Raw genomic sequence first — 24885 nt, 5'->3', positions numbered from 1 at the left:
GTAGCGTTGGGTACAGTGACATGGTGGAGGAGGGATGAGAGGAAGCCTGTGCTTACTGAGAGGTCCAGCTTTGAATATTAATGACTCGGCCACTTACCTGCTCTTATACTGTGACTGAACTCCTCTGAGCCTCCTTTTTCCTGCAGTGGTGGCTCACGCCTTTGATCCCAGTGCTCCAGAGGCAGAGGCAGGCAGATTTTCGAGGCCAGCCTGGGCTACAGAGCGAGTTCCAGGCCAGGCTCCAAAGCTACACAGAGAAACCCTGTCTTGAAAAAACCGAAAGAAAAAAGAAAAAAAAAGACCCAATTTAAAAACAAAAATGTTTATTAAGTAAACATGGATACATGGTACATTGGCTATTGCAAAACAACACGAGGAGGATATGCAAATGAATGGAATTCAGAATATACTGTATTGGCACAGAAGCACACAGGAGGTTGTTTGACTGAAGGTACCAGACACCCATCTGAATGAGCTTAAGGAAGAGAAGGAATCCTGCCCTAAAAGCCTCCTAGGACTCAAGGGCGAGCATGCAGGAATGCCCTCTGGCCCTGGAGGCTGCGTATTCTCTCTCTCCAGGCTCTAGTGCAGTGCTTCTCAACCTGTGGGTCCAGAGCACTTTGGCAAACTTCTTTCTCCAAAAATATTTACATTACATTATGATGCACAACAATAGGAAAATTACAGTTATAAAGAAGCAACGAAAGTAACTTTATGGTTGAGGGTCACCACAGCATGAGGTTCCTACTCAAGGGCTGCGGCATTAGGAAGGCTGAGAACCAGAGCTAGTGGCTTCTCTCTGGCCTCTGCTTTGCCTGACACATCTGCTTTCTTCAAAAAGCCATTTGTCTACCCAGGTGGCTGCCCAATCCACTCACTTTACACAGACATGGTCACAGCTCCCGAGTTTCAGTGACTTCAGTAAGTGGCTTGCAAAGCCCCCAACAGCACCCCGAATCCAGATGTCCAACTCCGCCCCTTCTTTTCCTATCATAGGAATGCGGGGAGGATCAGGGATGAGTAAACAAGAGTCAGCTGAGCACGCACTGCTCATAACAGCCCGGCGAGGTAGGTTGTACCTCCCAGCTAATAACACTAAGAGGTAGAAAACTGAATTCCCACTTCCTAGACAGCACCTAGCACAGGTGAGACTTGAACCTGAGTTTGTAAGAGGCCAAAGTTCAAGTGTGCTGCTTTAGTTACCTAGTTACTGTCAGCTAGGTACAGCCCATAGCCATCACCCCAAACCCAGTCGGGTTACCCGCCGATGCTTCTCTGGCAGACAGGAATCAACTGGCCCAACGTCAAGGGGACACTAGCTGGAAGAAAGAACATTTTCTTTTTTTTTTTTAAGGTGCACAAGGCTCGGGAAACCAAGGAAAGTTCCCCAGAGTTCTGAGTCTGAGGTTTCTAGCCACTGCTCAGAGGGCAGGATTGGACCTCGACTGAATGTAATAGCTCATGTATCTTGAATATAAAATACCCTGCATCTCCATGGGGTCATGTTTGTTTTGCTTTGTTGCATTGATTTTGTACATTTATTTATGGGGGGGGAGGCGGGGTATGTGTGTGCCACAACATTCGTGAAGAGGTCAAAGGACAACTTGCAGGAGTCTGTTCTCTTTCCACCACGTGGTTTGGGGATCGAACTCTGATCATCGTGTTAGCAGCAAATGCCTTTACCTGATCTCACTGGCTCAGGGCTGTGTTCTGTGTGCTTATTTTCACTAACAGTGTTGCTTTGGGAGACTGTGGAACCTTTAGGAGGTAGGACCTGGCTATAGAAGTAGGTGGCTGGGGGCTGACTTCTGACGGTTGTACTCTATCCCCAGTTTAAAGTGCAGTCTTGTTTCTGGGCTCACTGCCACATGAACAGCCTCTGCCTCCTCCTGTTCCTGCCTCCATAGTCCGAGCTGCCCCACCATGCCTTCGTGACCATGATGGACGGAAGTCTCCAGGAAACTGTGAGCCAAATAAAGCTCTCCTTTGAATTGTTTCTGACAAGGAGGCTGGGCACAGTGAGTAAAATGTGATTAACACACTGGTCAAAAAATCACCAGCAGGTGTCCAGAGGTCACCAAAAGAAGTTGCTGCCTGCCAGAAGTTGAAACTACGGTGTCCTGAGGGAACCATCTCTTCCAGTCTCTCAGGTCTTAGCTGCCTCAGGAAATACGCTCCCATCCTAGCTTCCAGTCAGCTTTTGCATTATCTCCTCTGGTTACATTTAAGACAAGTTACTGGGTCAGTCAGAGGCTTCCACAAAACCACTTCCTCTGAGAACTGTCACAAAGACCTTGTATCTGTGGGTGGAGAAGGGAGGGTACCATCCTAAACCCAACGGTTCCCTGCCAACATCTTCCATAGGACCGGTGAAGAGTCCTGTCTCCATAACCCCTTCCTCTGCCTGCAGCCCCCAGAAGTCACTGCCCACATCTTAAGGCTGCAGTCCCAGTTGGATGAACTAGGTGGCTCAGAGTCTACCCCCAAGGTTTGGCCCTAGCTGGGGTGTGGCCATCAGCCACAGTTGCTAGTATTAACCCAGAGATGGGTGAAAAGAAACATTCAAGTTCGGTGTTTTCCAACAAGCGGCCAGTGCCGCCACCCCGTCTCAGTGAGAAAGTAACTCCCACACTTTACAGTCCACCAGGGTCCTAGGAGGGGTTGGCCACACACACAAACCTCTCCCAGCTCAGTCTGTGAGGTCCACAGAAGAGGAGACTCTGGGTCTGACTTTAACAAGACAGAGATTACTTTTTCAGTAACGTGATAGGCGTCTGATCGGCCGGCACCATCACCTCAGTGCCGGTGTCGGTAGTGGCCCTGGAGCACTTCCGGCTACCACGCATGCTGTAAAACTTTTCGCTGAGATGCTTCCGGAACTTCTTGGTAAGAAAGCAATAGATGACAGGGTCTAAGACACAGTTGGTGCTGAGGAGGCAGAGGGTGATCTGATGGGCATCATTAATAGCCTGGTGGAAGCTGGTCTGATAGCCCAACTCTGCTAGGGTCCAGGGCAGCTGGACCATGTGATGGGGCACAAAGCAGATGATAAACACCGCCAAGACCGTGCAGACCATCCACAGCGCCCGGCGCTTAACTTCGGCTTTGCGCTGTTGCCGCACTGGCTGCGTGAGCAGCGTGTGGATGATGACCAGGTTGCAGTAGAAGATAAGAAGGAAGACGAGGAAGAAACAGAACGCGATGAAGACGTGAACAACAAGGATCGGCACACTGTGCGGCTCATAATGCTCAAAGCAACGGGTGACATTGCCTGAGCCATCCTTTTTGCGTACTATGTTGGTGGAGTCTGTGGCCAGGAAGTAGGACGCAGTAGCCACGATGGATATCCAGATGACCAGGGACAAAGAGATGCCACGCTTGCGGGTAGTGGCCTGAGCAGTCTTGATGGGATAGGCCACTGCCTGGTAGCGGTTGTAAGTGATGACACCCAGGAAGGCCACACTACAATAGGTATTGATGAAGAAGAGGCAGCCAGCCAGGTTGCACAGGAATTTGGGTAGAATCCAGTTGCCCTCGTTGTAATAGTAGACAATCCACAGTGGGAGGGTGATCAAGAAGAGCAGGTCCGCGATGGTGAGGTTCACCATGAAGATCTTTATCTCATTCAGTTTTTTGGAAGGGTACAGGCGGGCAAAGACCCATAGCACATAGCTATTGGCAACCACCCCCAGTATAAAGATGATACTGTAAACAGTCGGAAAGAGGGTGTATCGAAACTCAGAATCCACACGAGAGGATTCATTTTGCTCCATTGCTCTTAGCTGGAAGGGTCACCTGATCCTAGGGTGCTGTATGTGCCTAGAAGAACATGCAAAGATTCTGGTTAATAAAGAGCCAGTGAGGGACTCCCTTACCACGTCAATTCCAAGGCTCCTTGCTACAGTTTGAATGTTGGAGTCCTCTCTAGAATTCATGTTGAAATTTAATCCCTGAGATTAAGAGAGAGGCAGAGCCTGCATAGATAAGGTTAGCAACCTGGGAGATGATTCAGTGGATACAGGCACCTGACACCAAATCTGTTGGCCTGATTGGATGCCTGGGACCTACATGGAAGAAGCAGAGAACTACGTTGTACTAGTCACCTGACCTCTGTGTGCATGTGTGGTGTATGTCTGCGCTGTAACTCCAGTTCCAGGGCATCTGATGCCCTCTTTAGACCTGTGCCAGGCACACACGTGGTGCACAGACATGCAGACAAGCACTCACATGCATAAAATAAATAAAATAAAAGAGATTTTTAAAAAGTTCATATTGCAAAAACTTTTAGGACAGGCATTGTGGTACATACCTGTAATGGATTCACTTGACAGGGAGAGGCAGGAAGATCACTGTGGTTTTAAAGTCATTCTGGTCTATGAAAGGAGTTTTAGGACAACTTAAGCTCTATAATGAGAATCTGCCTCAATTTTTTTTTAGTCATTCAACAAATGCAGGGTATAGCACAGTGGTCCTTTGCTTGGCCTGCATGTGACCAAGGGTTGGACCTCCAGCCTACCCTCCTACTTTTCAAAACCCAACAAACCAAAACTATAAACATTCTTCAAAATGACTGGCCAGTGCCTATTCAAAGTGTTAATGTCACAAAAGACAAAGAAAGACTGAGGAGCTGTCAGAGATTATAGGAGACTAAACATCCATATAGCCAGGCATGGTAACTCACATATGTAATCCCAGCACTTGAGAGGCTGAGGCAAGAGGATTAAGTGAATATCAGGCCAGCCTGGGCTACATAGTAAAGTTTAGCCAGTTGAAGACTAGCCTGGGCTACAGCATGAAACTCTGTCTCAAAACATAAATTGATCTCTCTCTGTGTCTCTCTCTTTCTCTGTCTCTCTCTCTGTGTCTCTTTCTGTGTGTGTGTGTATGTGAGAGAGAGAGGGGGGAGAGGAGAGGAGAGGAGAGAGAGAGAGAGAGAGAGAGAGAGAGAGAGGGAGAGAGAGAGAGAGAGAGAGGAGACTAAATGCAATGTAGAATCCTGGATTGTATCTTGGAACAGAGTAAATGTTTACTAGAGGAAACAAATCTGATAAATTTCAAATAACACCCATAATTTAGTTACTAATGTTGCCTCAACATGAACTTCCGGGGGCTGGGAGTGGAGCTCTGTGAGGGAACACTTGTTCTGATATGTTAGAACTCGGTTCCACCTCCAGAACTGGGGGGGGGAAATCGGTTCTCTGTTTTGACAACTGTATTCAAGGTCTGTTATATTAGGGAAGGCTTGGGGAAAGCATGGACTCTATTCATACTATTTTACAACTTCACTAAAGAAAAGTCCTGAAGTTAGCTAGGTGGCTGTATGTGACACAGTATGCAATTCTAGCATTTGGGAGACTGAGGCAGGAGGATCAGGAGTTCAAGGTCATCCTCAGCTACACAGTGAATTTGAGATCAGCTTGGGCTGCATTAGATCCTGTCTCAACATGGCTCCCTCCAAAAAGTATCCTGAAGTTATTTCAAAACAAAAATCTAGGTACCTTAAAGACTAAAGCTACAGCCAAGCACAGTAGCACATGCCTTCACTCTTAGCACTGGGGAGGCAGATCTCTGAAATGAAGGCAGCCAGGAATACACAGCGAGATTCTGCCTCCAAAAAGAAAAAAAAAAAAACTATTCATCATCCCCCTCCTCAAATTCTACTCAGTAGTTTCCCCCACTATCCACTCTCCTTCGAGACCTTGTCTCTCCCTTTATCTAATAAAATAGGAGTACAGAGTAGATATGACTTAGCCAAGGTCACACCTCTATTACAAGGTGGAGTCACGGGGTGCTTCTGCAGATGACTTGAATTCGGTTCCCAACACCCATGTTGGGTGACCCACAAGTGCCTGTAACTCAGTCCAAGGGTAATGCACTCATATGCAGATAAATATATACACATACATTAAATATCTATAGAAAAAACATGTGGTCAGGATCTCAAATCCATTTGTTTTCCCATCCATCCATCCATCCATCCATCCATCCATCCATCCATCCATCCATCCATCAACAAATATCTCTGAGCACCGACTCACATCAGGCATACTGAAGAGCACAGCAAAGTAGCTTTGCCTTCAAGGAGCTTATGGTCTCCTGAAGGAGAACAGCTAAAGGAATTAGACAGATGGCCGCCACACAAAGAGCAAATGGAGCACTTAGGAAGAACAAAAAGGGATCTGGGGAAACAGGTGGCACTTTGTGAGAGCCTAGAGGACGAAGGAGGGTGATACAAACATTCCAAGCAGAGGATGTGCACAGAGCCAGGACTGAAGGAAGCTACCACATGTCCCTTGCCCTGACTTCCAGCTCTCCAGAGGCCACTCTGCTTGCACCCTGGGCCACGTTCCCACCAGTCTCCAGCTAGAGTGACTTCTCTGGAAGGACTTCAGACCTATCTAGACCTCACAGTTCCAAAATACTCAACCTCCTGCCTTGAACACTCTCTCTCTCTCTCTCTCTCTCTCTCTATCTATCTATCTCTATCTCTATCTCTATCTCTATCTATCTCTCTATCTCTCTCTCTCCACCCTCCTTCTGAATGCTGGCAGAACCCAAGGCAAGAACCATGAAGCTACATATTCTGGTTAGTAGTCGCCCCCAACTTGACACAATCTAGAGTTATCTGAGAGGAGATCTTCCATTCAGAAATTACCTAGATCAGATTGGCCTGTGGAGTATGTCTATGGGAGATTGTCTCAGTTGTTCATTGATGTAGAAAGGCCCAGCCCACTAGCAAGCAGCATCCTCTGTGGTTCCTGCTGTCCTTCTTTGGCTGTGAAGTGAGTTCTTTGGTTGGAGGTAACGCTGTGGGGAATAGCTAACTGCTCTCTGCCTTCAGTTCCCTCCTGTGACTTTCTCCAGTGACAGACTAAGTAGGCCAAGGAAATCCACTCTTCTACATTGTTTTTGGTCAGAATTTTTGTTTGTTTGTTGTTTGTTTTTTTTTTTTTTTTTTTTTTTTTTTTTCCCAGACAGGGTTTCTCTGTGTAGCTCTGACTGTCCTGGAACTCACTCTGTAGACCAGGCTGATCTCAAACTCAGAGATCCTCCTGCCTCTACCTTCCCAGTGCTGGGATAAAAGGCGTACACCACCACAGCCTGGCTTGGTGGGAATGTTTACCAAAGCATCAAAAAGGAAACAAGAACAACCCCATCCCCCATTCCTTTCACTTGGCCAGTTTCATCTCACGATTCAGACCTCATGTGAATTTCAGTTCTTTATGGAGGCTGAGCCACCTGTGAGAACGAAAAGCTGTCTCTTCAACATTTATTCCCAGGAACAAAAACTACCACATGGGCCTTCCGAAGGGAAAACACTTGAAAGAGACTAAATACATTTAAAGAAACTATAGGATGTCATTGAAATTTTGTTGAGAACATTTTTTGTCCTTGCTCCATTTAGCGTGATAGTAATTTATATGTCAAATATGTGGGTCTCAGAATTCCTGATAAATCAGAACAATTCTCTAACATTTTAAAAAAATTCATCCTGAGTCACACTATAAATTATTCTACTAATGTGAGAATATTTTTGTTGATTTTTCTTTTTTTTTTTTTTTGGATTTTCAACACAGGTTTTCTTTGTGTAGCCTTAGCTATCCATGGAACAGGCTGACCTTGAACTCATAGAGATCCACCTGCCTCTGACTCCTGGGATTAAAGGCATGTGCCACCATGCCCAGGCTGGCCTTGAACAGGATCAAGTGAGCCTCTTGCCTCAGTTTCCAGAACAGATGGGACTACAGACACAAGCCATCCTATCTAGCAAAGGACATATTTTATGCTGCTTCCCCAGAAACAAAATTGCCAACTTCTGCTCTCCAGGGGTGTTTTCCATTCCTAAAAGTAGTCACGCCATAGCAATTCACTAAGGGTAGGCTGTGGGAACAGGGAGTCAAGGATGAGACCATGTAGACAGGATTTTTATAGTAACGCTAAAACACTGCTTTTTTGTGTTGTTCTTGTTGTTATTGTGTTGAGAGATGTCTCACACCATAGCTCTTGCTAGGCTCAAATTCACTAAATAGCCCAAGCTGGCTGGGCAATGGTGGCACACACCTTTAACCCCAGCACTCAGGAGGCAAAAGAAGGTGGATGTCTGTGAGTTTAAGGCCAGCCTGGTCTATTGTAGATGAACAGTCTTATTAAATAAGAAACACAGAGCCAAATGCAGAGTTAAAAGCCCAAGAGGTCAGAGCAGTAGCTGAGAGCTGAGACTTAAAACCACCTTCTTACCCTTCCTGCTGCTGCTGTCCTTCCCCTCAGCAAGAGACCTACTTCCTGTGTATCTGTCTTTTTATTGACTTTCTGTTCTGCCTTCTCATTGGTTGTAAACCCAACCACATGACCTCCTCGTCACTGCCTGTCTATACAGACCTCCAGATCTTCTATGGTTGGTATTGAGATTAAAGGCGTGTGTCTCCATGCTGGCTGTATCCTTGAACACACAGAGATCTGTCTGTCATGTGATTGGGATTAAAGGTGTGCACCACCACTGCTGACATCTGCTATGACTTGCTATTAGCTCTGACCCCCAGGCAACTTTATTTATTAACATACAAATAAAATCACATTTCAGTACAAATGAAATATCACCATAGTCTATAGAGTAAGTTTCAGGACAACTAAAGCTACACTGAGAAACCCTGTCTTGAAAAAAAAAAAAAAGTCAGACTGGCCTTGAACTCATGACACTCTGTGGAATGTTCATTTATACTGTGTGAATATATATCACTGTGATTGATTTAATAAAGGACCTGACTGGCCAATAGCTAGACAGATAGAGGTTAAGCTGGACTGGCAGACAAAAAGAGATCTTGAAAAAGAGGAGGAGGAGTCTCAGGAGTCTTGAGGAGATTCAGAGGAAGCAGGAGATGAATTTGCCATACTGAAAAAAGGTACCAAGCCACATGGCAGAGCAAATATAAGAAATATGGGTTAATTTAAAATGTAAGAATTAGCTGGTAACAAGCCTTAGCTATTGGCCAAGTATTTATAATTAATAATAAGTCTCTGTATGGTTATTTGGAACTGGCTGGTGGGACAGATAAGTCTGCCTACAACACTCTTCATGCCTCAGCCTCTCAGGTGATGAGACTACATGTGTGAGTCATTATACCCAGCTACCATTTTCCCTTTTCACTATATCCCATCTGCACTGACAGTGCAAAAGCAATGGTGAGCAACTGTCAGTCTCCTAAGCACAGATTCAGTGAAATCAAATTAAACAGGGAAACACTGACTTCTTCACAACCAAGGACTTGAAGAATAAAAACAGATAAACAAATATTCAGCTGATTTTGGTGGTGCATGCCTTTAACCCCAGCATTGGGGGGGGAAGAGGCAGGAGGATCTCTGTGAGTTCAAGGCCAGCCTGGTCTACAGAGCCAACTCTAGGACAACCAAGGCTACACAGAGAAACCTTGTCTCAGAAAAAAAAAAAAAAAAAGGCTGAGGCAAGAGGATCAAGGCCAGTCTCAGTTACATAAGGAGTTTGAAACCAATCTAGGCTACTCAAACAAACATATACACAAAAACCACAATGCTAAAAAAATGCATGCAAATATAAATACTTAATAGAATTCTTAAATGTCTTTGATAAATCAAGAAAGTTATCTTTTTAAATGTTTTTATATTTATTTATTAAGAATATGTGTGCCTGTGCACACAAGTGCCACGGTGCCCATAAGGAGGTCAGAAAACAACTTTTGTAAGTTGGTTCTTTCCTTCTACCACATAGGACCCAAGAATCACACTCAGGTCATCTGGCTTGCTAGCAGGCACTCTTACACCTACTGAGCCATCTGGTCAACCTGGAAGTTCTCATTTTTACTAAATCTTAAGCATTAAGCGTACATCTTGTTATTACTCTTTATATGAAATGGATAACATCTACAAAAGGCTTCTGCAGAAAACAGAACTATAATATGGCCTTCCAGAGAAAAACATCTATGCAATAATTTGATCTGTGAGCTGAGCTTGGCTCTGAATCACCCTGGCAGAGGAAAGAAATATACAACTATATATCTGACAATCCAGGCATGATGGTTCGTGCCTTTATGCTGTGGGATGTCCTGTATGCTGTAAACATATGTTGCTATGATTGACTAATAAGTAAAACGCTGATTGGCCAGTAGCTAGGCAGGAAGTATAGGATAGGTGGGACAAAGAGGAGGAGAATTCTGGGAGGTGGAAGACTGAGGCAGAGAGATACTGCCAGTCACCATCATGGGGAGCAGGATGTAAAGTACTGGTAAGCCACGAGCCACATGGCAAGGTATAAATTTATAGAAATGGGTTATTTTAAGATATAAAAACAGTGGGCTGGAGAGATGGCTCAGAGGTTAAGAGCACCGACTGTTCTTCCAGAGGTCCTGAGTTCAATTCCCAGCAACCACATAGTGGCTCACAACCATCTGTAATGAGATTCGGCACCCTCTTCTGTATTCATAATAAATAAATAAATCTTTAAAAAAAAGATATAAGAACAGCTAGCAAAAAGTCTGAGACATTAGGCCATACAGTTTATAAATAATATAAATCTCTGTGTGTTTGCTTGGGTCTGAGGGCCACAGGAGCTGGGCAGGAACAGGATAACTTCAGCAACAAATGGCACCCAACAGGCTGGCAAGAGTTTCCACCTAAAACCGGAGAAAGAAGATTCTAAAACAGAGCTAACAGCTTCCTAGTTGTCTCTCTCAAGTTAGTCACAGTCTGTATGCTTGAGCTACTATATGGTGGGTTTGTGGAGTGAGCGCTTGACCTGCAGTATGGCAGTAATGAGGTGTCTCCAAGCCACACATTATGCTGCTGCTGTGTGGTGGATTTAGCCTTTGCTGATATATTAAAAAAAAAGTTTCTGAGATACACACTGTTTGGATAGAAGAATAACTCCACTATGGCTCCCAGTGCTGACGGTGAATTATCTCCACTTATCTCAATTAGTTGAAAAGCTAAATCGGGCAGCCAAGACTTCAGTACTAACCACTGCAGTTTAAAGCAATAGTTACACAATAAGACAGATTCAGATGGAATAAGACTTTAAATGGTTTACATTATGTGTAAAAGTGTATGTAAGCTTGGAAGAGAGAAGAATGAATATAAACAGTAATATAAACAAATAATTTTAAAAAACAAAGTTTTTAAAAAGACAGTAAAGGTAGTATAAAAAATAAGCTACATAAAGATGGATATCACACAGAGAATCTGGATTATGTTGTCTTTGGGATTTTTAACTGAAGAGAGACATTTGATTTTAAAGGCAGATGTGTTAAACCATATGTATATTTTAAAGGTACCTTGACTTCAAAATTTGGATCTAAAGATATGTTGCTTTGAAAAGGAGGCTCCGCTTTTGTTTCCACAGAACCCAAGAGGCTATGGATTTGTTCCAGATTAAGATACATCAGGTTTGACCAGACAAGACCCTCTGAAAGGTCTCCGATGACACTATGGCCCAGATGATCCAACATTCAAAACTGTTTCAAGGAAACTGGATCAAACAATACAGCCTCACAGACTACCCCATAATCCTAAAATTTTCTTTATGTCCCCATAAGAATACAGTGCCCTCCTCCAGCAGGAAATAGTAAGAGAAGCTACGCCCAAATTCTCATTCTTTGGAGATGGAATTGGCTCACTCCTTCTCTAAACCCAAACATATTGCTAAAAGAAAGGGTTGAGAGATTCTTCTGTCCCATATCAGAAGAGCCCTCTGGTGTGGAACAGAGAAAAACCAATATTTTTATTTAAAGCAGGGTGATTATAAAAGCAATCTCTTTCTAAAGATGAAAAGGGGATAGTGTAGATGTGGTAGGATGAAAGGGTAGATTAATGAACCTACTTTTAAAGAGCAACTTGTTTAAAATGTTTTACATTGCTATAGATTTTAGTTTATTGATACAAGTTTAAACTTAATTTTGTTATACTGTATATATATTTCTACTCTTGTTTGAAGTATTATGTTTATGTAACTCATTTAGATTGAAATGGATAATTTAAAAAATACAGATTAATAATTAGTCTTCTATGATAGTCAAACTTATAGTCATGTTAAGTTTTCTAGGTATACATAGATATAATTCAATTAGGCAGGTAATCTTCAAACACTTCAAAGACCTACAGAATATGGCATTTAAAATGTTTTAAAAATTTAGACTTTCTGGACAGTGAGAAATGTCTGCATCTGACAGCACCAATTTACTTCAGAGAGGAGGATGGTCATCAAAGACACTCTATATGGAGTTTATCTTCTTCTTAGCAAAAATAGCCATTTGGGCAAGAAACTATTTTTGCCTGGACTGCTTGATTGACTGGACATGCAGGACCCATAGGAAGGTAACCACTAAACTTTGCTTGGCAAAATGGTCCTTCAGATTCCTGCTTCGCTGAGAAAACTGTCAGACATTCTACAGGACACACACACACAAAAAAAAAAAGTGACTGAGAGACTCTAGCCCTGTGGGCTGAAGACAGATGCCCCAACTTTACAGAGGAACTTTGGATGACTGTCCAGGCTGCCAGCTGTCTCTCTCTACTCTTGCAAGACTCCCGAAAGTTGCTTGTGTCCTTCTCCTGTTTCTCGGGTAACATTATATCCTTCTGAGGTCTTTGATGTAGTTGAAGACTAGATAGTTATAATTTCCTTAGTTATGATAAGAGATAAGTTAGATATAAAACCTTAGACTCACAAATATTAGATAGGATATCTTCTTTAATTCTGCCAAATACAAATAGAGTAGATATTATAAATAGACTAGATATTGTAACTGTAATTCTTGCTTGATAATTGTTTTTGTTATATGTAATTTTACTATGTTAAAGTTAAAATCTTCCTTAAAAAAAAAAAAACAGAAAAGAGGAAGTGCTGTGGGATGTCCTGTATGCTGTAAATGTATGTTGCTATGATTGATTGATAAATAAAATGCTGATTGGCCAGTCGCCAGGCAGGAAGGATAGTGTAGGCAGGACAAGGAGGAGGAGAATGTTGAGAGGTGGAAGGCTGAGTCAGGGAGATGCTGCCAGCTGCTGCAATGAGGAGCAGGATGTAAAGTACCAGTAAGCCACAAGCCACGTGGCAAGGTGTAGATTAAGGTACCACAAATCAAGTTCAAGGCCAGACTGGGCCACATGTGACCCTTTCTCAAAGAGAAAAATTAATTTTATGATTTTTGATACATTGTCGAGGATGAGCTAGTTGGAGTAATGGCGCATGCCTAGACCTGCTCCAAGTTCAAGGCCAGCCAGGACTACACAGTGGGACCCTGACCCAAATCAAAACAAAGGAGCTGTTAAAAGTGGCTAAGAGTGCTTACTGCTGCAGCATGAGAATGTAAGTTTGGATTCTAGCACCCATGAAAAGGCTTGGTATGGTCCTTCTGTGCAAGCCTGTAATACCAACAGTGAGGGTTGGAGACAGGGAGATTGCTGGGCTTGCTGGTTGCCAGAAGAGCTGAAAACAACAGGAAAAAAAGTGTCTCCAGGTTTTGCAAGAAATGATAGAAGACCCCAACATTCTGCTCTGAATATACACAGGTGAGTACACCCGCACACATGTGCACAATACTATGTACACACACACACACACACACATACACAGGAGCATGCTTGAAGTATAAAAAACAAGCTAAGGTCACCCATGCTCCTATAAATAAATAAATCTTCATCCTTGCATGTTCCTGTGAGCAACCCTAATGAAAGTCACTGGCTTATCAAAGAAACAAAACAAACAGAAAACAGACGCATGCTTTCAGGAGACTAATTGGGATGGAGAGCAGATTAATGGGAGGAAGACGGTAATGGGGTGAATATGGTCAAAATGCATTAAAAACATGCACGAAATGCTGTAATATCTTTTCTGAGACAAAGTTTCTCTGTGTAGCCCTGGCTGTCCTAGAACTCGCTCTGTAGACCAGGCTAGTCTCAAATTCATAGAGATCTATCTGCCTGCCTCTGCCTCCAGAGTGCTGGGATTAAAGGTGTATACCACCACATACATGACTTAATAAAAAATATTTTTAAAGTCAAAGAAAAAAATCTTCAATTATCTGAAAGATCCCTCTGAGCTCAGGGGTAGAGCAGTCACCCTGTGTGTGCCAGGCCCTGAGTTCCATGGCGAGCACAAGAAAGGAAAAAACCTCCTTTTACCAGCACGCATCTGTGTACCAACCGTTTCCTACCAGCAAAGCCGCTTGTCACCACACAGTGAATGTGGAAGTGGTTATGAAACCCCAGCTGTCTCTTATTTAATTCAACATTAAAGAGCTTTGTAAACAATGCCACTCTTCCCCCTAAACTGTCTGTTTCAGGAAATCCAGTTTTCTGTAAAAAACGCATTATTTATGTTAAGATAGAATAGTTTGGGTTTGTTTTGGTTTTTTTGAGTTGTTTTAGAAAGTCTTAGCTGTAATCTTTTCACCGAGTACTGGAGCTCAGACCTGGGGTCTTAGACACGCTAGGCAAAGATCTCTAATGATAAGCGGTGTCCCAGCCCGTGTACTAAACAGTGGTAGGTATAACCTATTGCTCTCCATTCAATTAAGACGTACCAGAGACCAGAAAATGTGCATAGCCCTGGTTCATAGTCTCAGCCCCTCTCCTTTGGGGTCAAGATGGCCCTTTGTCTGAGCCTTTCCTCTGTCCTGCTGGACCCCCTGACTGTGTGGCTCCTGAGGTGGGAAGCATCTTTGGTCTAGCTCTATCTGGGAAGGGCAGGGAATGGGAGCACTCCACAGCTGGGCAGCTCTTGGCATTTTGCATCTGTGGGGAAGTCGTTCTGTGTCCACCACCCACACAGGAAGTATCTTTGTTCTTTTGGGTCTGGGCTCCAGTAAGTGGGACAAATGGTGACTGTCTCCAGAAAAGTCTCCAGTCAGAGGGCTAGCTCAGGACCTTGTGAGCCCTGCCCTGTGACATACCTGCCCAGGTCTACTGAGAAAGCCTCAGGCTCAGTGAGTGAGGCACACACTGGATGTGCCAAAGTGGAAACTTTGTGTACGGACCTAAATAATACTTCATTGCAATTGTTTGTCCATAGTTGGGGTGAAGTCCAGGACCTGGCGAGTGCTAACCAAGCACTCTACCTCTGAGCTGTACCCCAACTTCTCTTTAGCTCTTTTGGTCCCACTAAGGTGTCCAGGCAGGCATTGAACTTGGGATTCTGACTTGCTGGAACCACAGGCTTACAATACCATTGCCCCACTCACCATATGCTCTAAATATTGATTGCGTGTTTGGTTTTGTTTTAAGACAGGGTTTCTCTATGTAGCTCTGGCTGTCCTAGAACTACTCGCTCTGTAGACCGAGCTGGCCTACAGAGATCCTCCTGCCTCTACCTCCCGAGACTGGGGTTAAAGATGCATGCCACCATGTCTCCTTCAGATATTGATTTCTATGCTGTTTCCTCACTGAGAGCAGAGACGGAATCATTTTCATGTCTTTACTCAAAGTGTCTGCAGCCAGGAAATGAATAAACGAACCACCAAGCCACTGACAATGATTTCAAGGTAAATGTCAAAGAAAAAAGTGTCTGGTTTTTCTGGGGAGGCAGCTGATGGTAAAATGAAATGGGAAGAAGGGGGTTTCTCCAACCACAAAGACACCATTTGCGTCTGGTTCATCATTTCTTTTTTCTGTCTTTTTTTTTTTTTTCTGTTTTGATTTTTCAAGACAGGGTTTCTCTGTGTAGCTTTGGTGCCTTTCCTGGAACTCACTCTTTAGCCCAGGCTGGCCTCGAACTCACATAGATCTGCCTGCCTCCGCCTCCCGCATGCTGGGATTAAAGGTGTGTACCGCCACCGCCTGGCGGTTCATCATTTCTTTACTTGCTAAATGGCTTTAGGCAAGTGATGTGATTCTCAGAACCTCTGTCCCTTCATGTGAAAAAAAATCTCACAGTGGGAACTTGGGCTATACCTCAGTCGGTGGGGTGCTGCGGATTTGATATGGGAAACCCTAGATTTGATCTCCAGCACCACGTCAACGTAGGCATGGTGATACACACCTGTAATCCCCACACTTGGGAGGCAGAGGCAGGAGAATCAGAGAAGCTCAGGGTCATCCTTAGCTACGTAGCAAGTTAGGAGCCATCCTGGGCTAGGAAACCTGTCTTAAAAAGAAAAAAAAAAACTCACTGAGAATAGTGCACATGCCTTTAATCCCAGCACTAGAGAGGCAGAGGCAGGTGGTTCTCTGTGAGTTCGAGGCCAGCCTGTTCTACATAGTAAGTTCTAGGACAGCCAGGGCTATTTAGAGAAAGACCCTGCTTCAAAACAACAAAAATAAATAAATCTCATGCTTCTAACAAGCCCCACTGATGATAGTACAAACTGGCTAAAACCAGGCCTGAGCCCAGTTGGTCAGGCCGTCCTTCCTCTCCCAGATGCCTCATCTGTTTGGAGCCAGAGGAAGAATTGCGGGTATCCACAGACCCGGGGACTCTGGTCCACATACCAGCTCTTCCCAGCTTCAGACAGTCTCTAGTTCATGCCAGCACAGCTTTCAACAGCTCAGGAAGTCATCTCAGCCTTAGTCTGTGGACAGGGCTCCTGGCAGGGCCCAGTCCGCTGCCTCTTGCAGTGTGGCAAATAAATCTTTCAGTTAAATTTTTTTTTAATTTAATTTGAAAATGCAAGCTGAGAGAGAGAGCACAGATACTTAGAAGGAGAAGGAGGCTTGAACCACTCAGTTTAACCTTGGCACAGTTCCCTGAAGGGTCAAAGCTGAGTAACTGCCCAGGCCCAGTGCTTAGATGGGGGTGGGGTAAATCATAAATGTTCTTGAAAACAGAAGAATCTTGCCATTTGTATCTTTACCCCGTACCCACTGGGAACACTGGCAGCCCTCAGGGAACCTGAGAAAAGGGTTCCTTCCCCACCAGGACAGTGAGAGGGGAGGCACCGTCAGGAACTGGCCAGAAGAAAGAATGTGCCAGTTAATGCCCCAGCATAGACACTGGGCTGTAAAACTGAGTTCACTGTCAGGCCAGCTCGTTGTTTTGTGAAGTCAGTTGAGGGCAAGAGTAGAAATGTCTAAATATTTATAAACTGTAAATCAGACATGCGCAACTTCACTCACATATCTTGCGGCTCCTTGCAAACGCTCAGGCATGAAGGTGCATTCACCAACAGGGCGAGGACTAGACACTGCATGGAGAGGAAAAGCACAGACCTTCCATACAGGTACCACCACTTGGAATCAGTTACTCCTTGCTTGGTTGAAAGTGTTGGAGCAGACCCTGAGTCTGCCCACCTCAACCCAGGACACCAGACGTCCTTCACTAGGGATATCTGAGGCATTAGTGTTTAGTTGGGATCATATATCTTCTGCAAATCAGCTTTGTAAAATAGGTTTATACTCATTATACTAATTTTTTTTCCTAGATGAGATGCTTATTATTCCAGGAGAGAATATGAGATTAGGAAAGAAAACACATCAGTCTATTTTCACAAAGCTGGGAAATGACAGGCTGGGACTCTCCTAAGCCACGCTGTAGCCCCTGTTGGGAGCCAATTGCTCCTTGACTAACTCCTCACACACTCACAGATCTACCCTAAGGCCTGGGAAGTGTTCAAATACCCATTAAGAATCAGGCGGGACAGAGAAAAGCCTCCATTTACAAATGGCACCCAACATGGGCCACAAACCCATGACCCTGAGATTAAGAGTCTCATGCTCTGACTGAGCTAGCACTTTTCTGTCCTGTCCTGTCCCACAGCCACTTGTAAATTATCATTCAGAGGCTTAATATTACTTATAAATGCTTGGCCTATTGCTCAGGCTTATTACTAACTAGCTCTTACAACTTAAATTAACCCATTTCTATTAATCTATATTTTGCCACATGGCTGTGGCATTACCGGTCTGTTGGCATCTTGCTCCTTGGGTGGCTAGATGACAACGTGACTCCATCCTTCTTCTCTCTGTATCTCTGATTGGATTTCCCACCTGGCTCTTATCCTGCCTTGCCATAAGCCAAAGCAGCTTTATTTATTAACCAATGGAAACAATACAAATTCACAGTGTACAGGAAAACATCCCACAGCATTTCCCCTTTTCTATCTAATCAATAAGGAAGGTTTTAACTTTAACATAGTAAAATTACATATAAGAAAAAGTTATCAAGCAAGAATTATAGTTACAATATTTAATCTATTTGTATTTGGCAAAATTAAAGAAAATACTCTATCATCTATCCTATCTTTGTGAGTCTAAAGTTTCATATATAATTTATCTTTTATCATAACTAAGGAAAACTATAATTATAACTAACTAGCCTTCAACTCCATCAAAGACCTCAGAAGGATATAATATTATCTGAGTAAACAGGAAGTGCATTGTAAGCAACTTCTAAATTTCTAGAAATGACAGAGACAACTGGCTGCCTGAACAGTCACCCAAAGTTCCTCTGCAACACTGGGGCATCCATCTTCAGCCTGTAGGCCTAGAGTATCTGGCAGACTTTTCTGTGAAGCAGGAATCCTGAAGGACCATCCCACCTTGTTTTGGCAAAGCTCAGCAGTCACTTTCCTGTGGGTCCTGCATGGCCAGATTATACAACATACAGTCAAGCAGTTAAGGCAAAAGCAGTTTCTTTCCCAAAAGGCTAATCTTGCCATAATGAAAGCAAATTCCTATGGAGTTTCTTTGATGCCCATCATCCTTTTATGACGTAAATTGGTGCTGCCAGGAACAGATGTGTCTCGTTGCCATGAACAGTTCAAATTATTAAGACATTTTAAATACCATATTCTGTAGATCTTTGAAGTGTTTGAAGATTACCTATCTATCTGAATTATATCTATATATACCTAGAAAAACTAACTAACATGACTATAAGTTTGACTATTATAGATGACTATTAATCTGTGTTCCTTAATTATACATTACATTTTTCTTTTTTTGGTTTTTTGAGACAGGATTTCTCTGTGTAGCTTTGCGCCTTTCCTTGAACTCACTTTGGAGACCAGGCTGGCCTCGAACTCACAGAGATCTGCCTGTCTCTGCCTTCCGAGTGCTGGGATTAAAGGCGTGCGCCACCAACGCCCGGCCTACATTACATTTTTAAATGAGTTACATAAACACATCTTAAATACAAGTAGAAATATACATACAGTGTAACAAAATTGACTTTAAATTTGTATCAATAAACCAGAATGCATACCAATGTAAAAAATGTAAGATTAACAGTTGTTTTTGTATTAAAGTAGATTCAATAATCTACCCTTTTAACCTATCATTTCTTTATCATACATTTCTATATCATATCCCTCCTTTCTTCTTTTAGAAAGAGTTTGACTATGACCGATAGCAAATTGTAACCAACCCCCTAAACAAAAATAAACATCCATAATCTATTTTTGGGAATGTGGGATTAGATTTCTAGACTACTTCCTGCTAATTGGAGGTGCTGGTAATCTTTGGGGGACTCTGAGAAAATTTAGGATTATGGTCAAGACCTGACTGGAGTAGTCTGTGAGGCTGGATCATCTCAGCCAGCAGCCTTGAAGCTATTTTTGATGTTGGATCATCTGGGCCATTTTTGTTGGTGTCTGGTCCCCTTGTTTTGAAAATATACAAATTTTTAAAGGTAACATACATATCTGTATTAATACAAATATAAACTGTACATTGTACACAAGCCGGTTAAAGATAATTTTTTTTATATCTGAGCAGGTAAAATATATGTCACATGTCTTGTAGTTACTTTAGGTTTATTTATCCATGTCTGTAGTCAGGATTTTAGGGGGTCTTCCTCAGTCAAATCTGACCAAGGATCTTTGTTAAGGACAAAATCCAGGCTAGCCGCAGTGGCGCAGTTAATCCAGATCGAGGCAGAGGCATGGATCTCTGTGAGTTCACAGCTGGCACAAGTGATTCTAGAAAGGTGCAAAGCTACACAGAGAAACCCTGTCTCGAAAAACAAAAACAAAAACAAACAAACAAAAATCCCAGGGCTAGGGCCAGAATTAGCCAATTCTCCTGTTTGCTGGGGACCCTACCTTGTTTCATGACTGCGCATGTGTATATGAAAGTGTAGGGACTGTGGAGCTGGAGAGATGGTTCAGAGGTTAAGAGCACTGGCTGCTCTTCCAGAGGTCCTGAGTTCAATTCCCAGCAACCACATGGTGACTCACAACCATCTATAATGAGATCTGGTGTCCTCTTCTGGCGTGCAGGCATACATACAGGCAGAACATTGTATACATAATAAATAAATAAATCTTTTTTTTAAAAGTGTGTGTGTGTGTGTGTGTGTGTGAGAGAGAGAGAGAGAGAGAGAGAGAGAGAGAGAGAGAGAGAGAGAGAGAGGTCAGCTGCTCTGGGTGTTGTCCCTCAGGTTCAGTCTGCCTTGTCTTTTGAGACAGGGTCTCTCACTGACTAGTCTAGGCCAACTCACCCGTGAGCCCAAAGACAGTTGTGACTCTCTCCAGAGCTGGGATTATAAGCATGTGCCCCGTGACTGGCTTTTCTTCATGAAGACCAAGTTCAGGTTCTCATGCATGCAAGATAAACCTTTGACTCGGCTGAGCTATCACCCCCAGCTTCCCTTTCGATTTTCTTTCCTCTTTTTTTTTTTTTCCTGTTTGTTTGTTTATATATTCACTGTGACAGGGTCTCCCTCTATATCTCAGGCTGGTCTCAAACTCACAGCAATCCTCCTGCCTCAGCCTCCAAAGTGGTGGGATTTCAGATGTGGCCTACCATGCCTGGCTAAATTTCTTTTCTTCATATGCCACATGATGTGAATTAAAACGTGTCTATGAGCCAGGCGGTGGTGGCGCACACCTATAACCCCAGCACTTGGGGGATGGAAGCAGGAGGATCAAGAGTTCAAGTCCCAGCCTGATCTACATAGCAAGTCGGAGGCCAGCCTAGATTGCACAAGACCTTGTCTCAAAAATAAATAAATAAATAAATAAATAAATAAATAAATAAATAAATAAATAAAATAAATCAAAATCTTCCTATAGGGTCTTGTTACCAAACTGACAGACTCTTTCCCTCCACACAATACCATTCACAAATTACTAGATTGTTCTAGGAGCAGAAAGGAATTTGTATGCAATGGCCAGTGGAGAACGGGCAGTCACACTCTAAAGGGACTGTCTCTCCCAGCAGACTTGGAGCCTGAGTGTTTGCTGGGTGGGTGGGCATCTGCAGCCATCCAAACCTTCCAGGAAGGAGATTTCCAGGAACCTTGGAATCCCTTCTTCTCTGTTTTGGACATGGCCCCGCTCTTTCACCACAACTGGTAGGGATTTCTTTATCGTCGCAAAGATCCCAAGGTTGTCTGGAGTGCCAACATGGCGTCCCTACTGGCTGTCTGGAGCCCCCTGCTTCAGTGTTGGAGGGCCTGTGGTAATCTGATGGTCAACAGCTGGGAGCATGTGGTCGCCAGGCTTTGGCTTTTTTGCCAGCAAGCCGTGTCAGATTGGCTGGGCAAGACGCTGTCGGTATTTTCAAGGTTCAGACTGGGGATGGTAGTTTTCATGGTCAAGGTGCTGCTCCCCTCACTGTCCTCGCGGGGCCCTCCCTAGTAAGAAGCAGCAAAGCCACAGGGTCCCCCACAGGACCCCCCACCAGCCAAGAAGCCTCCAGGGTGACCAGAGGGGGCGTGGTTGGAGTCAAGGAAGCAGGACTCTGAGCACAGTGGTGCTACCCACCCTGAGAGAATCTCTCCCCCATTCGGAGCCTCGGGAGTTTTTATCTGTAAACTGGGGTGTCCTGCCAGCCTCAAAGCAGGGCTGTAAAGGGGGAGTGAGGTCACAGGAGGTGGAAGGTGAGATGTTTGGAAGACAGTTAACGCGCTCGGTAAACAGAAACGGGCTTTATGAGCTGGAAAGGGCTTCGCGCAAATCACTGACATATTTCCTAGATCAGCCAGCTGAAGTCTTCTCCAAAGCTGATGGAAGATCCCACTGAACACCCACCCACAAATGCACACACTAGCTCAGTGGTCTCAGCCCTCCTAATGCTGTGACCCTGTAATACAGTTCCTCCTGTGGTGGTGACCACCCCCCCAGCCATAAAATTATTTTCATTGCTACTTCATAACTGCAATCTTTCTACTGTTATGAATTGAAATGTAAATATCTGTGTTTTCCGATGGTCTTAGGTGACCCCTGTGAAAGGGTCATCCAACCCGTAAAGGGGGTCATTAGAGGCCTCTCCCACCCTCATCATTCAAAGAAGTGGTTGCTCAGGGCAGTTGTGCTGGGGACCTAACACCTGCTCTTAGGAACTGGTTCAATTCTGGCTGTAGACTCCTGTCTGCAGAGTCCACCCAGCAGGGCTCCCAGACTAGCACAGCCATCTTCCCATCCTGGGCCCAAGCTCCGTTCACTGAGGGGCCCTGTATGGAAAAGGATGGGGTTAATGACCTTCAACAAGACCTTGTCTGCCGGCCAGGAGAGGGGAGGTCTCTAATTCCCATAAAAAGATAAAAAGATGGAGAGGAACTAGGAGGAGTAGAGGGAGGGGAAATTGTCAAAGATAAGTAAAAATTAATTAAAAATAAAATAAAATAAAACAGATGCCATGCCAGGGGCACGTCACATCTCAACAATCAGGAGGGGAAATTCATCCATGAGCCAGCCGCATTTAGTCATCACTGCCGGAGACTGTGAATCCTTTGCCCAAGCCATCCCTGATCAGATGGAGTGACCCAAGGTGACTGATGTAAGGGCACAGCTGGCCTGTGGCTCACTGTCCATCCCAAACAAGCACAGTTTTGATGGTACTGTTTTTTCATCTACTTGGTACATATGATTTTGGGAGGGGAGGTGTTGGGAGTCTCATGTAGCCCAGGCTGGCCTTCAACTTGCTATGTAGCTAAGCTAGCCTTGAACTCCTGATCCTACTGCCTCTGCCTCCCAAGTGCTGGTATCAGAGATGTGCTCACCACACCCAGCTCAGTGCTTTCCGGAGCACGTGTTATGCCAGACCCTGCTAAGGGTGAGAAGACACAGGAACAAATGCATCGTTCCTCTTGGGGCATTCGCAGTAATATCTCTGGTATCAGCACTGGCGGTGACGGTGACACCAGTGGTCACACTGCCCCACTGTCGGCAAAGCACATCCACCCGCCTTCTTTGTCCACCTCTTCACAAAAAGTCTACAAGGTCAGACTTTTAAATCACAAAGGAGAAAAGTGAAGCCACGCAATTGCCCAAGGCTCCAGAGTATAAGCAAAACTTAAGCCACAGAAGGCCCAGGCCAGTCACCTCCTTTCTCTGTCTGGGTACCCAGAGGAAGGGATTCCCTCTTCTCTGGCAGACGCTCCCCCAACACCCCCAGCATACTCTTTGGGACTTGACCATCTAGAGCAGAGCTCCGGGTCCTTTATCCCTCATTAGTGAACAAGACCCACCCAGCAGCTCTGGCTTGTCAACCTCACCCCAACACTTCCTGCCCGTGAGGGATGGCCAGTACCACACTGGGCTCTGTCCCCGACACCTGAGACTTAACATGGCCACTGTTTGCGGGCCTAGTTCTTTGTACCAGTGACCCAGTTCTCTTCCTCATCCTCTGGGGAAATGCAGAAGTGAGTGAGGTCCCCAAGTACTCAACCTTGTCCCAGACCCTTTTGCTTACTCACCCTCCCCTGGAAAGCCCGCCGGGGAGATGGCACAGAGAGGGTGAACAACTTCGCCCAGGTCACACAGGGAGTGAAACAAATGGCATTCTGCTCAGGGAGCTCTAAGTAGCTGCCTCTCATCCCTGCCATTGCCTCCCGGTGAGGAAGGACACACTGGCTCCAGCTTGGTCTCAGAAAAGACAAGGCCCCTGGAATGTTCCGCCCCAAGAAACTCTTCCTATGTCAGATCTGATGACAGGCCAGACATGCCAACAGCTCGGAAGGCTGCAAGAGGGTTGAAATCCAAAGCTTGGGACTGGAGAGATGGCTCAGGGGTTAGAGCACTGACTGCCCTTGGAGAAGACCCAGGTTCTGTTCCCGGCACCTGCATGGTGGCTCACAACCAGCTCTAACTCCAGTTCTAGGGATCTGATCCCCTTCTTCTGAACTCCAGGGCACCAGGCACGCACATGGTGAACATACACACATGCAGGCTAAACACTCATACACATAAAATAAATCTTTAAAAAGGGAAAAGGGAAAAGAAAATCCAAGACTTGCCTGCCTGTGCTACACAGTGAGTTCAAGGCGAGCCTCAACAGTTTGCAAGACCGTGATGTAAAAAGCAGAGGTTGATGGGATAACTCAGTGTAAAGGCACCTGTTGTTGAGCCTGAAAACTAAAGTCCATCTCCAGGACGTAGATGGGGGAAGAAGAGAACTGACTGCCACAAGCTGTCCTCTGACCGACACACGTGTGCTGTGACACACACACACACACAATCAGCAAATAAACAGTAATAAAAATAAAAGAGGACTAACAACAGAGAGAGCTCCGTGGTAGAGCCCTGCCCAAGCATGCAAGGTCCTGGGTCTGGCCTGTTGCACAGCAGAAAAGCTCTTTTTAAACATGAAGCTTGGCCTGAGAAAGATGCCAGGACGGGTCTTTAAAAACCCAGCCACCCGCCCGCTTTAGCATGGCCCGTGACTTTGGCCTCCTGAGGACGTCTGTGTAGGGTTCTCCCTTGCCCGGCCAGGACTGGGACCTTCCTCACCTGTACTGTTCACCCGCAGACTCCACAGACTCCGCAGTCCCTCCAGGTCTGAGCCCCAGAGCTAGTCTCTGTTGTAGCCCGGGCAATTGCAGAAGTGAGGAAACAGAGAGCTTGTCGCTGCCAAGTCACCCCCGGGAGGAAACAGAGTGACCCGGGGCCCCTCCAACGGATGCCACAGGAACCTCCGAGCTGAGCCAGCCAGACCAGAGTACTGCAGAGACTTCCTGCAGAGCGAGCAAGGGGCAGAGTGGGT

The 24885-nt window shown here is 44.8% G+C and overlaps 1 protein-coding gene across 1 annotated transcript; it reads right to left on the bottom strand.

Moving 5' to 3' along the window:
* Positions 1-737: 737 nt before the first annotated feature.
* Ptafr (platelet activating factor receptor) lies at positions 738-24885 on the bottom strand. The gene is made up of 2 exons (XM_028888153.2): positions 24633-24885; positions 738-3819 (listed from the first exon to the last, which is right to left on the bottom strand). The coding sequence occupies exon 2, from the start codon at positions 3771-3773 to the stop codon at positions 2748-2750; it is 1026 nt and encodes a 341-aa protein (XP_028743986.1). The 5' UTR covers positions 3774-3819; positions 24633-24885; the 3' UTR covers positions 738-2747.

This window comes from Peromyscus leucopus, chromosome 2 (genome assembly GCF_004664715.2).
Source record: "Peromyscus leucopus breed LL Stock chromosome 2, UCI_PerLeu_2.1, whole genome shotgun sequence".
NCBI lineage: Eukaryota > Metazoa > Chordata > Mammalia > Rodentia > Cricetidae > Peromyscus > Peromyscus leucopus.
The sequence above is the reverse complement of the archived record's forward strand: the minus strand, read 5'-3'. Positions and strand labels throughout refer to the sequence as shown.